Below are 17,074 nucleotides of genomic sequence, written 5' to 3' on the forward strand. Positions count from 1 at the left end.
AAGAACATCCAGGGAGTGGAGAAAGGGCAGCTAGAGGCAAAAAAGGCAGGAAGCACCCAAAAAATAGGGTAAGAACAGGACAGAGGGGATGAGAGCCGGCAAAGAACCAGGCTGGGGAGAAGTAGAATTTCTCCCAGAGAAAAATCAAAAGCTGAAATCTGTGTCATAAGGTTTTTTTTTCCCCAAGCATCCTTCCCCAGCGTGAAGTCATGCGCATATTTTAAGACGGTTTGATGCATTATGCATACTAGTTGTTGAGTAAGGGAATGATGGCTAGTGTATTTAAAGACTTGAGGGCCTGGGAAACTATAGCGGGGGAAACGCGAGGCCCCCTTCCCCCAGGACTTTTCTGAGTGTCTACAAATTCTCACATTTGCAGCCAGTGTCCTAGTGAGCTGGGCAAAGAAGGTGGGAAACGGAGAATTTCTGTTTCATCCTTAGCAAGCTGGGCCAAAGCGGTCCTGGGATCGACAGCCCAGGGTCCTCCCTAGATTCTTCTCGCAGACTTCCGAGGCCTTTTCCCAGGCCTCAGGGTTGAGAAAATTGCACAGGCCTCTGGTCACAACCTGTTTCTCTTCCATGGGCCCCGGAAGTCCTCAATTATGGGGCCACAGCACCACCTGGTGGTCATATCAGATGCTGCGCTATGGGAGGACTCGCTAGGGACCTGGTTCCGGAAGAGTGGCAAAGGGGAAGAGGATGGATGGATAATCCACTGCAAACTGCGGGCTACTTGAAGCGCCCTCCCAAGCGGCACCTGGCGAAGGAGGGAAGGACATGAGGAGCAGGTGGGTGTTCTCATTTGTACCCGCAAGCACAGCAAGAGCCTCGTAAACATGTGTTGAGCTCTTCCGTGGCCCCTACGCGCCAGTCTCAACCCAGGGGTAGGGGAATCTGCTTTGTGGGCCCTGATGTGAAGTGATGACCCCGGAAGGCACTGAGGAGGAAGAGTAAAAGCCGCAAAGCTCCTCCCTGCGATGCCCGCCTATGTTACCGGCTCTGCCTTGCCCACTCCAATCAGGGAAGGGAAATGCCAAGTCCCTCGGCTGGCATCTGGAAAACAATAAGGCAGCTGCAGGGAAGTGACTAATGGGCGCTTCGGGGAGCAATTCGGGACATCACGCGTGGAAACTTATCTCATTCAAAATTGTAAGTTAACACTATCTAATTAGAGAGGAAATGTGCTGAGCTCCCCGGCTTTCCGCAAACGCCATTCTGCGGCTGTGGCGCAGCTAGGCCAAAAAGAAGCCCCTCAGCTCCCAGATGCCCCAGCTCACAGGAGAGCCCCCAAACACCTCTTTCCTGTTCTCCATCTTGTGGACACGCAAAATGTCTGAGCTAGATGGAGCTCTGGAGAATTCTAATCTAAATTACTCCTTTTTATATTTAGAACTGGAGCCCAGAGAGGTTCTGCCACTGGACCAAGATCACACAGCAGCCAGGCATGCTTGCTATCACCATTCTGAAGGCTGAGGCAGGAAGGACCTGAGTTCAAGGCCATTCTGGGCCCCATAGTAAGATCCTTTCTCATGGGGTGGGGGAGAAAAAAAACCAACCAGCAATGGAGCCAGGACCAGAAAAAACCGATCTTCAAATCTTTATGCTCTGTTTGGACCAATTACCATAGGGCCCTGGCTTCCTTGTGTGGAATCTCCAACAATCTGGGCAAGGCGCTGCACATCATGTCCCTCTTGGTGCACAGGCCCTAAAAGAGGCCCTCTCACTTGCCAGCCAGGTCACTGTTCTCACCTGTCGTCCAGAGCCCAGCCCCTCCAGGCAGACTTCATCTATTCTTTTCACTGGCGTTCTTTATTGTCAACTGTATTGACAGCCACCGAGGCCAGTGGTTCTCAGCCTTCCTAATGCTGTGACCCTTTAATACAGTTCCTCATGCTGTGGTGACCCCAACCATAAAATTATTTCCATTGCTGCTTCATAACTGTAATTTTGCTACTGTTATGACTTGTACTGTAAATATCTGTGTTTCCCAATGGTCTTAGGTGACCCCCTCTGAAATGGTTGCTCAACCACAAAGGGACCACAACCCACAAGTTGAGAATCGCTGGCTTAGGTGATCTATCCCCTGGGTGTATCCCCTTAAACCGTGATCCAGAATCAACCCTTCCCCCTTAAGTTGCTTTGTTATAGCAGTGAGAAAAGTTACCGATGTAGGAAATCAGTACCAGGAGTGGGGTCATTGCTGTGATGAGCCTGGCCGTGTGGGCCACGGGCCGCTGAACTGGTTTGCAGAAGGAATGTGGAAGGGTCTGGATCTACAGGCTAGAAATGCCATAGAACACTGTGGAAAGAACTCAAGGGGCCATGGCGATGGAAATCTGGACCACCAAGTGAAGAGAGGGGGAAAAAAGACAGCAAAGAGTCAGCTCATGATGGTTCAGAGGTCTATTGGGAACTCTCTTGGGAACTGGGACAGAGGCCATCCATGTCACATCCTGGCTCCTTCTGACCATGTCCTGAGACCCTGAGTGAATGTAAAACGAGAGGGAATGAGTTCATTTGTTTTGTGGGGGAAGTCTCAGGACAACTGTTTTCCGTCTGTCCCATGGTTCCTGCTCACTGCTGTCAGTCAGAGCCACAGTGGGAAAACAGAAAGACATGGGAAATGTGTGACTGGGTGAGTTTGCAGAGGAATCAGATATAACCGTTCAGGAGACACCCAGGACCACAGGGAGAGTGCTCTGTGAGCAAGACCCCACATGGTAAAGATTCCAACTATGAAAATGAATGCATTGGAAGAGAGGTTGTGTGGAAATACAGCTAAAAGGGTTTCTTGTCCAAACAACTGTCTGTGGAAGTGTTTTCCCTGGGTCAGCTGCGAAGCACCCAGAGGCCACTGAAGCTGGGGTACAAGAGGGTCCATGTGTATCTCCAGAAGGCAGGAAAACCTATCAGGGTTGTCAATGTGATGCTGTGTAGACATACAAAAATGCAAGAGCTGGAGGGCCATAGCAGCTTGCAGCAAAGTTCCAGAAAGTGAGTTAATTGAGCCAGTGTGTGGCAGGTTCAGGTTCCCTGTGAGGCCCCGAGAAGCCATTGTGTGAAACCATCAAGGTCAAGCCTAAGAGGCAGTGGAGACCCAGGATGTTGGGGATCATGGGTCAGGCTGTGTGCTGCAGGAGGCAGAGCTGGAGAGACACGGCCACTCCAGCCTTTCGGAGCATAGACGATGCCTTGAGTCCCAGATGCTGGACATGGGTTTCAGAGTTTTGGTCTCCCCTGCAGGGCTTTGGTCTTGCTTCGACATAATCTTTCCTTGTGCCTCTGTTCCTTCCCATATTATTCTCTGTCGTATATCAGGATGGAACTCGATTATTTTATAGGGACCCACAGGGGAAGAGATTGTCCTAAGTCTTAGAAGAGACAATAAGTTTGGACTTTTGGATGTTACGACTCTGGGACTTTTAGAGATTAATTCAATGCGTTTTGTATTGATGGGGCCATGAGGGGTAGAATGTTCATATAAAGTGGTATGTTCAGTGCCAGATTGACAAGGAGTGGACTTGTGATGGTTAACTGTCATTGTCATTTTCTCTGGATATAGAGTCACCCAGGAAACACATCCCTAAGCGTTTCCAGAAAGTTGAACTACGGAGGGAAGACCCACCCTGGATTGGGAGCCACCATCCTATGGAGAAGAACACCAAGCACCAGCACTGCCTCACCTCTGCTCCCGCATTTGTGAACAAGCCGCCTTGCCTGCTCCACCATGATGGACTCTCCCCATAAACTGTGGGCCAAAATAACTTTCTTCCTTCAGGTTGTTTTCTATTTGGCATTTGGTTATAGCAACGAGAAAAGCAACCAATGGCATCCTCAGCTAAGAGCTTCGGCACAAGAGAACCGGCTTTGGTTCGATCCTATTTCTCCTGTGTATTTGGTGAGACATTCCACCCCACAAGCCTTGCTTTCCTTCTGTGTAAATAAGAATATGATGCAGGCATGCCTGCCATATTCCCATAACTTGGCTCAGGCAAGAAGATCAAGAGTTCAAGACACACCTGTGCTACACAGTCCTGTGTCAGAAAACGAAAGGGAGGACACAACGTACCTCCAGGCGAGGATGGGAGAACATCACGTACCGTGTAAGGGCACTGACAACCTAAAACAGCACTGAGGAGAGGAACTAAAAGATGAGAGTGTATCTTGGGAATCTTAGATGAGGGACACTAAATCCATCCCAGAGCAGCAGGAGGAGGAGGTGGCAGGAGACACTCCAAGCAGTCCCCAGGGCAAGTGGATACCAGTGAGTGGAAGGAAGGACAAGACTCCAGCGGCTGAGTCTGTATGAGCAAGGGCGAGGGCACCATGGTGTGGCTAAGTCAAGTCAGAGGGATGCCTGATGCCCTCAGGGGCCAGAAGAGGACATCAGCTCTCCTGGAACTGGAGTTAGAGATGGTGGAGGGCCAGTGTGCAGGTGCTAGGAACCGAACCTGGGTCCTGTGGAGAACAGCCAGTGCTCTTAACCTCTGAGCCATCTCTTCGCCCCCCACTATAGTCCAGATGTCCTCACAAACCCACACTGGCATTTTAGTGCTACTGTCACGGTATGTAGAGGTGGAACCATCAAAAAGTGAGGCCATAAATTTAGTAAGGCCATTGTGGTGGGGTGGCTCATTTAAATAGTTATTTAAATAATTTACTCTCCCTTTCTCTTCTCCCTCCCTTCCTCGCCATGTGCTGCCCTCTGCTGGACAAAGACCTTTAGCAGGGGTAAGTGCTGCGCTCCTGGATTCTCCAGCCTCCAGTGTTGCTGGGAATCCACCTCTGCTCCTCATAAATTATCCAGTCTCAAATTTTCTGCTGTAGGAAGAGAAAACAGACTAAGAAAATGTCCTTCTGTGGCATCCAACAAGCCAAAGAGCGACATCTCCTGTCCCTGCCGAGTGGAACTCACTCCTTGACAAACAATAGGATGCACTGACCCTTTTAGGACAGAACTGGGTGTCCCTCATTTCACTCCTGCAGGCACAAGGTACACACTGTTCGAGGGATGAACAAATGCCCTCCAGTGACATCCAACTCCACATGCCCTCCTGCCCTGCAGGAGTCCCCAGCATCGGAGCCACGGCCCAGCTGGCCCTTCTGAACGACCTGGGATCAGGCTTGTGAAGGGCATGAGACTGGCCTACTTCTTCGCCTGTTTGCTTTTCAAATGTTCCGCTAGAATTTTGAATAAATTGACATTCTGAAGACCACCTCCCAGCCCATCCACCACCAGGGTTTTCTCCCTTAGCACCCTACAACCCAACCTTGGTCCCACATATCGGCTTAGGCCCCCTCCACCCTCCTGGAGGTGAGGCTTGCAAAGTGGAAGGAAGGAGCGGCCACAGACCACAGATGCAATAGCTAAAGTCAGTTGCAGGGTCAGATGTGCTGGGATCAAGCAGGGACCGGAGACACGGGACACACCCACTTCCGACAGCTGGGAGACATCTGCTCCCAAGTCTCCCACAGTGGGAGTCACCTGCAGGAGTCCACTGGGGACAAGCCACCTGTCCTGCCTCCTAATCCCTTTGACCAGATTCTTTCTTGACTCTGGCAGAGGCGAGTCTCTAAGCCCCACTAGGCTCTTACACCTGGCACGGAAAGGTGAGGAAAGGGGGACCGGCTCTCCCAGTGACCCCCTCACCCTGTTCAGCTAGTGGTCTTCACACATCACCAGACAGGACCCCACTGGCCAGCAGACTGTCTGTCCCTCCAGAATGGCCAAGTCTTCCTCTACCAACTGTTCTCGCTGACACAGGGAATCTCTGGGCCCCCACAGTTTCCTGGAGCTTCCTGGGCAAGACTGTAATTTGTTCTTCTATTATTCTTTTAGCTTTTTGTTTGCTTGGAGTTCAGGCGGTAGCTACAACTTGCTAGTGAGCGATCAGCCCTCATTAACTTCACCTCTCCTGGTTCATACACTCACTGGCAAAGCCTGTGTAAGAGTCCCTTCCTTTATCATCGCAGGCTCTGTTTCTGTGGGTTTTTTTCTTTTTTGGTTTTTTGAGACAAGGTTTCTTTGTAGTTTTGGAGCCTGTCCTGGAACTAGCTCTTGTAGACCAGGCTGACCTCGAACTCATAGGGATCTGCCTGCCTCTGCCTCCCAAGTGCTGGAATTAAAGGCGTGAGCTACCACTGCCCGGTTTCTGTGTTATTTTTAACTTTTCCAGGTTTTTTAGTTTTGTGTGTATGGGTATTTTGCCTACATGTATGTGCATGTCTGGTTCCCATACAGGTCAGAAGAGGGCAACGGATCCCCTGGAGCTAGAGTTCGATGGCTGTGACCACCATGTAGGTTCTGGGAACTGAGCCCAGGTCCTCTGCAAGAACAGGTGAAATCTCCTAACCACCGAGCCATCTCTCCAGCCCCAGCTGTTTTAGATGGTGTCTCACTGTGTAGACTGGGCTGGCTTCAAACTCACCAAGACCAGCTTGTCACCACACCAGCTTACAGTAGCAACTGGTACAATACCGCAAACACAACACTGAATGCTAGCTAACATTCCCTCGCTGTCCCAGTGCCTCACACGATGTCGGTTGCACCAGTGTTCTGAACGAGATACATTTGTCAAAGACAACTGTGTCAGCAAGGTTGGGTGGCACCCTGGGCCAGCTGTCTAGGGCTGTATTTAGGGCTCATTAAGAGTCCCCTGTAGGCATGGCAAACAGGGCCTCAACCACCATGAACCCCATTCCAACAACCGAAGAGGAAAACAGAGGTCTCCAAGCTTCACCTCCATCTCAGGAAGCCTCCTCTCGGCCCCTGAATTCTAGTGAAGGAAGCAACAGACACGTGGGACGCAGTCTGTTTAATTGTGCTGCTCACTCGGACGGCGCACGTACTAGTGTCAGCACTGGAAGATGCCCTCTTCCCTTCACGGAGGACGGGAGATGCTCAAGAAGCGGAGCTGAGAGTGACCCGGCCCACGGACAGTCTCCGATTTCTCTGGCACTCACAAGTCAGGGACGTTGGGAGGGAGAGCACTGCTGGGCTTTGCTGACAGGAACAATGAGGCAGTCCAGACAGCTCTGTAAGTGTGCCCACCCCCAGCTACCTTTCTTTGGCACAAGCAAGCAGAGAAACTACAAAGGCCAGAGGTCAGGACAGCAGTGACCTTCATTCCCTTTCGGTGAGGCCTTTCCACAGGAAACCAGAGCTGTCTGGGAAAGTCAGGCAGCAGCCACACCCACAACCCTGGTGCCCTCCCTGCCGAGAAACATCTAGAAATATCTGTTGTCCTCCTGCTGACGGGTGTCTCTCTCTCTCACACACACACACACACACACACACACACACACACACACACACACACGGGCCGGGCAGGCATGCTGCTCTCACTGCCTCTCACCTTCTCCCCACGTGTGCAAACATTACTAGTGGCCTGCCCTGCCTGACAGGTTTTAAGAAATTCCTTCCCATGGATAGAAGCAAGAGGAGGAGTCTGGGCAGCAAGGCCCTCAGAGCTCAGCCTTCCTCCCAAGCTAAGGAGTCAGCATCCCAGGGAGCGAAAGGTGAGACCCCTGGCCTTGCTGCGTGGACATGAGCGGTCTTATTCGGTCACACCCAGATCTGGCTCCTAAGAAGGGGACCTCACCATGGCCCCCACCAGGTGCTTGGAACTGGAAAAGGACCTGTCCAGGTTGAAAAGCAACACCCAGCTGTTGGAGATGTGAGGCTTGCCCATGTCCCCTCCTTCATACCTTAAGGTACAGTCAGTCACCCCACCAAAGGCCTCAAGATGAACTCTGACCAGGGGAGGGACACCCACAGTGTGACTGCCGCAGCCCTAGCTGTTGTACAGGGGAATCACCCTGCTGATCTCCCGACGACAGATCGGGCACCTCTTGGGCTCTGGCAAGGAGAGGTAACACTGGCGGCAGGAACAGACATGCCCGCACTCCAGGAAGACGCAGGACTTGAAGCTGCTCAGACACACAACGCAGGCGCTCTTTAGACTCTCTCTGTCCTCGGGAGTTGCTTGGCTCAGCAGATGGGCCTCATGTTCACGGAACTCCTCCTGGAGCTGCTGCTGGCGCAGGCGCTCCTGCCGCTGCAGGTACTGTCTCCGCAAGATGAAGAAGAGGGTGGCACAGGTGGCAAAGCCAAACACCAGAACCAGAACTTTCCAGAGCCGGACACTGGACTCCTGCCTGTGCAGTAGGCTGTCGAAGTCCTGGCTGCTCAAATAGTATTGCATGCCTTGCTTGGGGGGCTGCAGGCGGACAGAGTTGTTGTCCAGAACCAGTTCGCCAACCCCGGTGAGGGTGGCCCCCACCTTCAGCATCTCCTCTGTCTCCTGGATGCCTTTGGGCCGCTCTCCACTGATGTAGTGGCCGATGGCATCAGTGAAGGACTGCACAGAGGGGTGGAACTTCTCGTACACAGTCTCCAGGCCCAGATCCACCGAGTCCAGGGGCTTCAGCACTCGCACAGCCACAGCCACACCATCCTCGTGGGGCACAAGGTCAAAGGGCACAGTGTTAGTCCTTTGGTGGATGATCTTGGAATAGTCATTCCTAGAAGAATGTAAGGACCAAAGATGAACAAAAGAGGAACAGGAACCGATTCCCACACGTGGAGTCACCTACATGCAGATACCCCAATTCCGCGACACTACTGGACGCTGGTCTCCAAATCAGTCCATTCTAAAGCAGTGGTTCTCAACCTTCCCAATGCTGTGACCCTTTAATACAGTTCCTCAGGTTGTGGTGACCCCCCACAACCATAAAATTATTCTCTTCACAATTGTAATTGACACTGTTAAGAATTATAATGTAAATATCTGTGTTTTCTAACGGTCTTGGACGACCCCTGTGAAAGAGCCATTCGACAACGCCCAAATCGCCAAGACCACAGCAAGGAGGGTCTACTTTAGGTCCTTAGGTTTCAGTGGACAACAGCTGGCAACAGAGGTCACCTTTAGTGTTTATTCCCTGTGTTTCTGTTACCTGAGACAAAAATCTGCTCGGAGAGAAGGGGAAATGGTTCACTTCATGTGCTGGCACAAATGTACAAATGGGTGGTCCTACAGCTTCAGTGGATTCCAGGTAACTGGCTGCCTCGTGGGCTCTAAGGGAAGTGCACAGTCCACACAGCAGCACTGGGGTGTGGAGAGGCAGCTCTGCAACCTGCCCCCACAAAGCGTAAGGCACAGCCGGCCCAGGCCCAGCCTCCAAACAGGCAGAGTGAGGGTCCAGCCAAGGGAGAGTAGCCAGAGGACACGCACCAAAGGTGGGTTGTTCGATTCCACACCATCTTGTGCTCCTGAAGTGTCAGCCGCTGGATCACCCCTTTACAGTTTTCCACAAACTGGCTGTTGAGTGTTTCTTTAACGGACCGCACAGCTCCTGTGGAGAAAGCAATCATGGTCCTTCTGAGGGACAGCTCTGCCCTCGCTTCAAGGTTCAGCATGTGTCGGAGCTGGGTTTCAACAATCACTCAACACGATGGCATCTGCATCACCACCGGACAGCAGGTTTGGGGAGCGCTCTGCGAGGTGCCTTAGGGAAGCAGCTCAGCGGAATCGCATCGTTCCGTCTTAACTGTCTTATACTCCACCAGGCGTCCTAAAGCCACCAGAGGCCCACAACGGTTCAGGCACCCTGCCCAAGACAACAGGCCCCCGCCACTAAAAGGCTCTCAAGAGGGCCGAGAATGGCCTCAGCAGGTGAAATGCTACTAAGCCTGACAACCTGAACCTTGAAACCTACACAAAAGTGGAAAGAGAAACCGGGCGGTGGTGGCGCACGCCTTTAATCCCAGCACTCGGGAGGCAGAGGCAGGCGGATCTCTGGGAGTTCGAGGCCAGCCTGGTCTACAAGAGCTAGTTCCAGGACAGGAACCAAAAGCTACTGAGAAACCCTGTCTCGAAAAATAAAAAAAAAAAAAAAAAAAAAAAGTGGAAAGAGAGTCAACTCCCCCAAGTTTTCCTCTGATCTTCACACAAGTGAGTAACGGCACCCTTGCCATCCCTGCCCATACAAACAAAACTAACTAAATGCATGCATACATATATAAACAGAGGTTTAAAAAAGAGAAAGAGGAAGGGTGTGTGTCAGTCAAGATGGCTTTTACCTACTACTGCTAGGAGACAGCTGCTGCCACCCACACCAAAGAGCAAACGCACCTTCAATGACAGCATAAGGCACGCACTTTCCCGGAGCTTCTGAAAGAATGCCCTTCAGATCTTCACCCAAGTGGATCTTCTTAGCTCCCTAAACACAAAAATAAATAGATATTAAGTTGGCCACTGAATACTGACATGCTCAATCAAACTTAAGGTATTGGGGGATGAGGGACGAGGAGATCGGCCAGGAGGGAGAACTAGATGATGGGGTTCCCAATCTGGCCCTGAACCTTCACCAGGTGGCTCCGAGCTCATCATCACCAAGGCCGGAGGTGTCACCATCGGCTTCCAGTAGAACAAAACACTCCTTTAATGCGAGCATTTTTACATGAAAATGTAAAAGGTATTAGCCGCTTGGCGCACCGTAGAATCAACTCCAGCAAACACAGAACTAGATCCAGCTGAAGCGTATCCTTGGTGATTTTGAACAACTTCACTTAGGAGTCTGTTTCCAAAACTGAAAAGGGAGGGGAAAGCACAATCTCACGGGATCTTTGAGGTGGAGATAAGTGAACCTTGAGGTACAGCAAAAGCCAGTGCAGGGCTGATGCACGGAAGCCTTGAAACACTCAAGCATTCCCATGACCAAGGAAAAAACACTGAAAGACACACTCAGCTCTGTGCGGTTTGTAACCGGACCACGAAATGAAAATCTAAACTTAGTCCCACGGCCTGACCACAAAATGACAATCTAAACTTAGGAGTCCCATGGCTTTCCAGGAAGGGTTATCTCATCCTTTTAGGAATTAACTAGGTCTCACGTGTCATAGGCTGGCCTGGGACTCAACACACACCCGAGGATGTCCTTCAATTCGTTCATGTTGTCAGTTTGTTCTGGGCTTCTCCATTTGTTTGTCTGGGTTTGGGTGGGGGGTTTTTGTTTTGGCTCTCATTTGTTTTTTGAGACAAGGTCTTACTATGTAGCCCAGGCTGCTCTTGAACTCCTCTGCCTCCTTAGCACTGGGAATTTCTGATCCTCCTGCCCAGACTCCTGAGTTCTTAGACTGCAGGTGTATGCCACCACATCTGGTTATGTCGTGTTGGGGGTCGACTCCGGACTTCTGGCAGGCTAAACAAGCACTCTGCCAACTGAGCTACATCCTCATGTCCTGGCAAGGCTTTTTAGGTCATCCAAAAATGGGCCCTGGAGAGTTCAGCAATTCTAAGAGTCTCACATACAGCCAACTTGAAGTCAAATTGGTTTGGGGGTCAAGAAAGTGAAATATCAGTTACCCTCTGAGCCACTCACTCCAGGAGTCACAGTAATTGAATTAGGTGAACAGCTGGGCAGTGGTCTCCCGCTGGGAGCCATTTGTACAGCAGATCCAGCTGCCTCCTCATGAATTGCTTCATTCCTGAGTCCAGAACATCTTTCACCACAAGAACTCCACGGCTTTGTTTCTGAGTCCTTACTGAAATCAGTCCGGGGAAAAAGGACTAAGGTTCAGGAGTCCACTTTCACACAATTGCCAAATCAAGTCTTTGGCTGATGGGCTCTGAAATTTCGGCCAAAATAAAACCATTAGCATGTACTGAGCATCCACTACTTGTCAAACGCTGAGCTAAGAATGGAGATATGAATAAAACAGAGCAAGACCCTCCCCTGACCTTACAGGTCCATCTCTAGATCAGGTGATAGATGCCACACAGCAAGACTGTCCCCTGGCCTTACAGGTCCATCTCTAGATCAGCTGACAGTTGCCACACGGCAAGACTGTCCCCTGGCCTTACAGGTCCATCTCTAGATCAGCTGACAGTTGCCATGTGGCAAGACCATCCCCTGACCTTACAGGTCCATCTCTAGATCAGCTGCCAGCTGCCCCAAAGCAATGTTGTCAACGAAGAAAGGAGGGAAAAGCCTAGTGTTACTGGAGTCAGGGTCAGAGCTGTGCCCTGGCATCCACAATTGGCCAGGCTCAGCCCCCTGTCCTCAATAAGCCAACTAAAAAGCTAACTTAATGGTGAAAAGCAAGCCGGGCTGTGGTGGCACACGCCTTTAATCCCAGCACTCAGGAGGCAGAGGCAGGCGGATCTCTGGGTTCGAGGCCAGCCTGGTCTACAAGAGCTAGTTCCAGGACAAGCACCAAAGCCACAGAGAAATCTTGCCTCAAAAAAAAAAAACAAAACAAAACAAAAAAATAGTGAAAAGCAGAAAAAAGACATTTACCCAATATAGCCACATTGGGAAAGGGAGGGCAAAGATACCCAGGGGCTCTACCCCAAATCTCTGTTTGGGTCCTAACACGAAAGTAAGGGTTTTAAATTTTTACTTCATTTATTAATTTTAATGTATGGGTGTTTTTGCCCGCACGTGTTTGTCTGTGTAACATGTACATGGCTGGGACTGGAGTTACAGATGACATGTGAGCTGTCACATGTGCTGACAATTAGCTCGGGTTCTAGAAGAGCAACCAGTACTCCTAACCACTGAGCCATTCCTCCAGCGGGAAGTAAGGTTTAACTGGCATAACTGAGCTGGTATGGTCCAGCCCAGCACCACTGGGCTCGGCCCGCCCCTCCCACAAAGATCATCTTGACAAAGTTCTCCTCTGACCAGTCCCAGGCTCTTGGCTTCTCCTTCTCCCAGCAGCAGGAGCTTCCCATGGGGTGAGGGGGATTCCAATTTCTTGGAATCCACCTTTTCAATAACCTGATAGTCAAAGGGAAGGACACAATAGAAATCCTCACTCACGGCCAGGCAGCAGTGGTGCACGCCTTTAATCCCAGCACTAGGGAAAGCAGGTAGAGGCAAGTGGATCTCTATGAGGTCAAGGTCAGCCTGGTCTAGGACCAAGAATTCCGGGACAGGCTCCAAAGCTACAGAGAAACCCTGTCTCAACGCACGCCCCCCCCCGCCCCGAAAGAAAATTAATGAAAGAAAGGAAAGAAGGAAGAAAGGGAAAGAGGGAGGGAGGGAGGAAGGCAGGCAGGCAGGCAGGCAGGCAGGCAGACAGGTTCACTCCTGCCTGGCCTTGAACCCAAAAACCTAAATTTAGGTTCTAAGCTGTCTTGGTTACATTCCTCTTGGTGTGATAAATACTGGGAGAAAAACAAAGGAGAAAGGTGTGTTTGGGCTCACAGGTCAAAGGTACACTCAGTCATGCTGGGAAGTATCCTGGCTAGTTCTATGTCAACCCAGCACAAGCTAGAACTTTCTGAAAGGGGAGAACCCCAAACTGAAAAACTTCCTCCATAAAATGCAGCTTACTCAGAGACTGATGGAGGAAGGTCAAACCCATTGTGAGTGCATCATCCCTGGGGTGGGCCTCCTGAGTTCTCTAAGAATGTAGGCTGAGCAGCAAACGAAAAGCAAGCCAGTAGCAGCTCCCTGCCATGGCTTCTGCATCAGTTGCTGCCTCCAGGTTCCTGCCCTGTTTGAGTTCCTGTCCTGACTTCCTTCAGTGATGAACAGTGACTTGGAAGCATAAGCCAAATAAACCCCTCCCCAAGATCACAGTGATGGTAATCCTAAGACAGGAGCTTAAAGAAGCTGGTCACATGATATCCAAAACAGAAAGCAGCAATGAAAGCCTGTGTTCTGCTCATTTCCTCCTTTTTTGCAAGCCCAGGGTCTGGTGCAGTCCATTTTCAGGGCAGATCTTGCCATCAAAGTGAACCTAATCAAGACAGTCCCTCAGACATGCGCACAGAGGTCTGTTTCCTAGGTGATTTCAGATCCTGTCAAGTTGACAGTTAACCCTAGCTATATGACTTTTTGAATCTCAAATATCTGGGTTTGCAATCAGGGAACACCACTGCCATCGGTCTCAGAAAATTGCTGTGCTAAAAAAACTCAATAAATAAAACCAAAGCAGGAAGGCGCTGTGTAAACTGCTAAGCGTAGTTCAAATAGGAGAGCGCACTTTTACAGCAGCAACAATCCGAAAAGAAACGGAGAAGCGGTTAAATAAACGAGCTTTTAAATCTGCTGCTCTCCAGGTTGGAACCACACCTCCCTTACTCATCAGGACATCCTCCATCTCCACCCCAAATATCACCTTGCTTAAAGCGGCCACACCCACTATAATGGTCAATTTTAACTGTCAACTGGCCACTATCTAGAATCACTTGGAAAGAGTGCCTCAACAGGGGGCTGTCTAGATTGGGCTGGCTTGTGGATATGCAGGCATATCTGTTAAGAAATTGTCTTGACTGCTCTAATAATAAAATTAGCCGGTGTGCTGCGGCTGACATCATTTCCTGGCTTTGGGCTCTGGACTGTTTAACAGTAGAGAAATCAAGTTGAGCACTAAGTGTGCATGCATTTGCTTCCCTCTGCTCTTGACTCAGATGTGATGTCAGAGGACTCAAGTCCCTGCATGGACTTCCCCGAGATGATGGATGGTGACCTGGAACTGAAAGTCAAACAAACCCTTCCTCCCCTAAGTTACTTTTTGTCGAAGTATTCTACTATAGGAAAAGAAAACGAAACTCTCCGTTTAACATCTTTCCACTTTTCTCCGCTTTACTCCAACCCACTTCTCACCCTATCACACCGTCCGATTACGTGTAGCTATCCCGTTGTCCTAGAATTACCCACGAGGATAACAACCTCTGCTTTCTCTCACTACCTGGTGCACAGCATTTTTTGGAGAAATAGTTTTACGACAAATCAATGACGTCCAGAGACATTGAGGATAACTCCAAGGGCTTCGGAGCGACGGGATCGGGCAGCCTCGCTGCAGCGGGTGGCCGGGGTCCCCTCTCGGCCGCGCGTCCTCGGGGCCCCTATGGATCCCCAATTCGGCTCGCCGCGAGCAGCCGGTGAGACCACGCGGGCTCCCGCACTGACCTTGAGCTCTTGGGCGACCTGGGCCTTCTGCCGGTATATGGAGTACAGCACGGCGGTGACCATCGAACTGGTGCCCAGCAGGATGAACTGGGCCAGCGACGGCCGCGATCCGCTCTCCATGGCAACGCCCAGCAGCGCCTGCCGCCTGGAAGCCACCCGCGACCCCTACGCAGCTGGGAAACCCTTCCCGGAAAGCGTAGGCCCGGCGCCCGTTGATGACGAAGCCATACCGGAAGTGGAGACAGCGCAGAAAACCGGAAGGCGACGTTGCCGAGGTGATGGCGATGTAGCTGCGGTCTCCTGGGAAACCGATCGGATCCTGGAAGGACCTCAAGGAGCCTCCGCGAGCGACCTTGTCAGTGCCACATGCTGGCTGGGGTCGCGTGGGAGCGCTCCCTCCGGGTTTCTAGACTCTCTAGTTGGGTTATTTTTATTTTTTATTTTTTGGTTTTTCGAGACAGGGTTTCTCTGTGGCTTTGGAGCCTGTCCTGGAACTAGCTCTGTAGACCAGGCTGGTCTCGAACTCACAGAGATCCGCCTGCCTCTGCCTCCCGAGTGCTGGGATTAAAGGCGTGCGCCACCACTGCCCGGCTAGTTGGGTTATTTTTAAATTACTTTTTATTTATCCTGTAAGTAGATGAGAGCGTGCCACGGTGCATGTGTGGAGAGCTGGATACCCTGTGAGTGTCAGTCCTCTCCTTCCACCTTGTGGGTCCTTAGGATCGAATTCAAGTCCTTAGTCATAGCGGCAAGCGCCTTCATCCACGGAGCTATTTCTCCAGTCATTGCTTGGTTATTTGATGTCACCGTCATCAGATGGGGAGTTGAGTCAAGTGTGTGTCAAGCGCTAAGGAGCGTTACTTAAGCTATCGGGTGAACCTGGGTTATACTCCGCTCTCTTTTTTTAAAGAGGAAGAAACTGCGGTCAGAGGGGATGGGACACATGGACTCCTTAGCCCTGCTGCTAAGGAGAACTGGAGAACAGCCCAGCTGCAAAGTCCTCATTGCTGCTCCAGCTGAATCACTAAAGCAGCTCGTAATTTACCACCACTACATCCTGTTTATTTAGTAAGAATTGCAGCTGCGTTTATTGAATAACTATTATGTGCCATGTCCTGTGATTACGTTTCTTAGGTTTGCTTTTTTTTGTTTTGTTTTGTTTTTCGAGACAGGGTTTCTCTGTAGCTTTGGTGCCAGTCCTGGAACTAGCTCTTGTAGACCAGGCTGGCCTCGAACTCCCAGAGATCCGCCTGCCTCTGCCTCTGCCTCCCGAGTGCTGGGATTAAAGGCGTGCGCCACCATTGCCCGGCTTAGGTTTGCTTTTATTCATCTTTTATTTTATTTTATTTTATTTGGTTTTTCGAGACAGGGTTTCTCTGTAGCTTTGGTGCCAGTCCTGGAACTAGCTCTGTAGATCAGGCTGGTCTCGAACTCACAGAGATCCGCCTGCCTCTGCCTCCCGAGTGCTGGGATTAAAGGCGTGCGCCACCACCGCTCGGCCAGGGATCTGCTTTTGTTGGCTTATCTAAAAAATCTTTACCTGTGAGCCAAAGGGGTGGCTCAGGAGGTGAGGTGACCTGCTCTGTAAACACAAGGACCTGAGTTCAAATACCCAGCATCCTTATAACAAGCCAGACAGACCCCTAACACCAGCATGGGGAAGTGGACAGTGGTTGATCCTGAAAGCTCACTGGCCAGCCAGTCTAGCCAAAAAAGTAAACTTCTGGGGACAGCAAAAGACCTCGTCTCAAAACAGGAAGACAGAACGTGGAAGACACACAACATGCTGTGCTAGTCTCCACATGGAAGCCCATGGGTAAACATGCTCACACAGTCGTGTGCATACACCACACACAAACATGCACATATACACCACACTACATACACACTGTCGTGTGCATACACCACACACAAACATGCATATATACACCACACTACATACACATGAATTATACCTACACACTGCATAGATTATACACACGCAGTATACACAAACATACTACACACACACACCACACACACATGCATGCATGCACGCTTTGTCTACATTAAAATCACAAAGATGGCAAGGCAGGGAGATGGGTCCTAGAGTGCCAGACTGGGGGGGGGGGGTAAGGCCAAGTCTTGAATGCCTGGAGGCCAGTCCTGG

The 17,074-nt window shown here is 50.7% G+C and overlaps 1 protein-coding gene across 1 annotated transcript; it reads right to left on the reverse strand.

Moving 5' to 3' along the window:
* Positions 1–6,807: 6,807 nt before the first annotated feature.
* Positions 6,808–15,167, reverse strand: Mul1 (mitochondrial E3 ubiquitin protein ligase 1). The gene is made up of 4 exons (XM_057784523.1): positions 14,926–15,167; positions 10,134–10,221; positions 9,234–9,354; positions 6,808–8,523 (listed from the first exon to the last, which is right to left on the reverse strand). Exons 1-4 carry the CDS (start codon positions 15,043–15,045, stop codon positions 7,794–7,796), a joined length of 1,059 nt encoding a protein of 352 aa, XP_057640506.1. The 5' UTR covers positions 15,046–15,167; the 3' UTR covers positions 6,808–7,793.
* Positions 15,168–17,074: the final 1,907 nt, after the last annotated feature.

This window comes from Chionomys nivalis, chromosome 11 (assembly GCF_950005125.1).
Source record: "Chionomys nivalis chromosome 11, mChiNiv1.1, whole genome shotgun sequence".
In the NCBI taxonomy this organism is placed as follows: Eukaryota; Metazoa; Chordata; class Mammalia; order Rodentia; family Cricetidae; genus Chionomys; species Chionomys nivalis.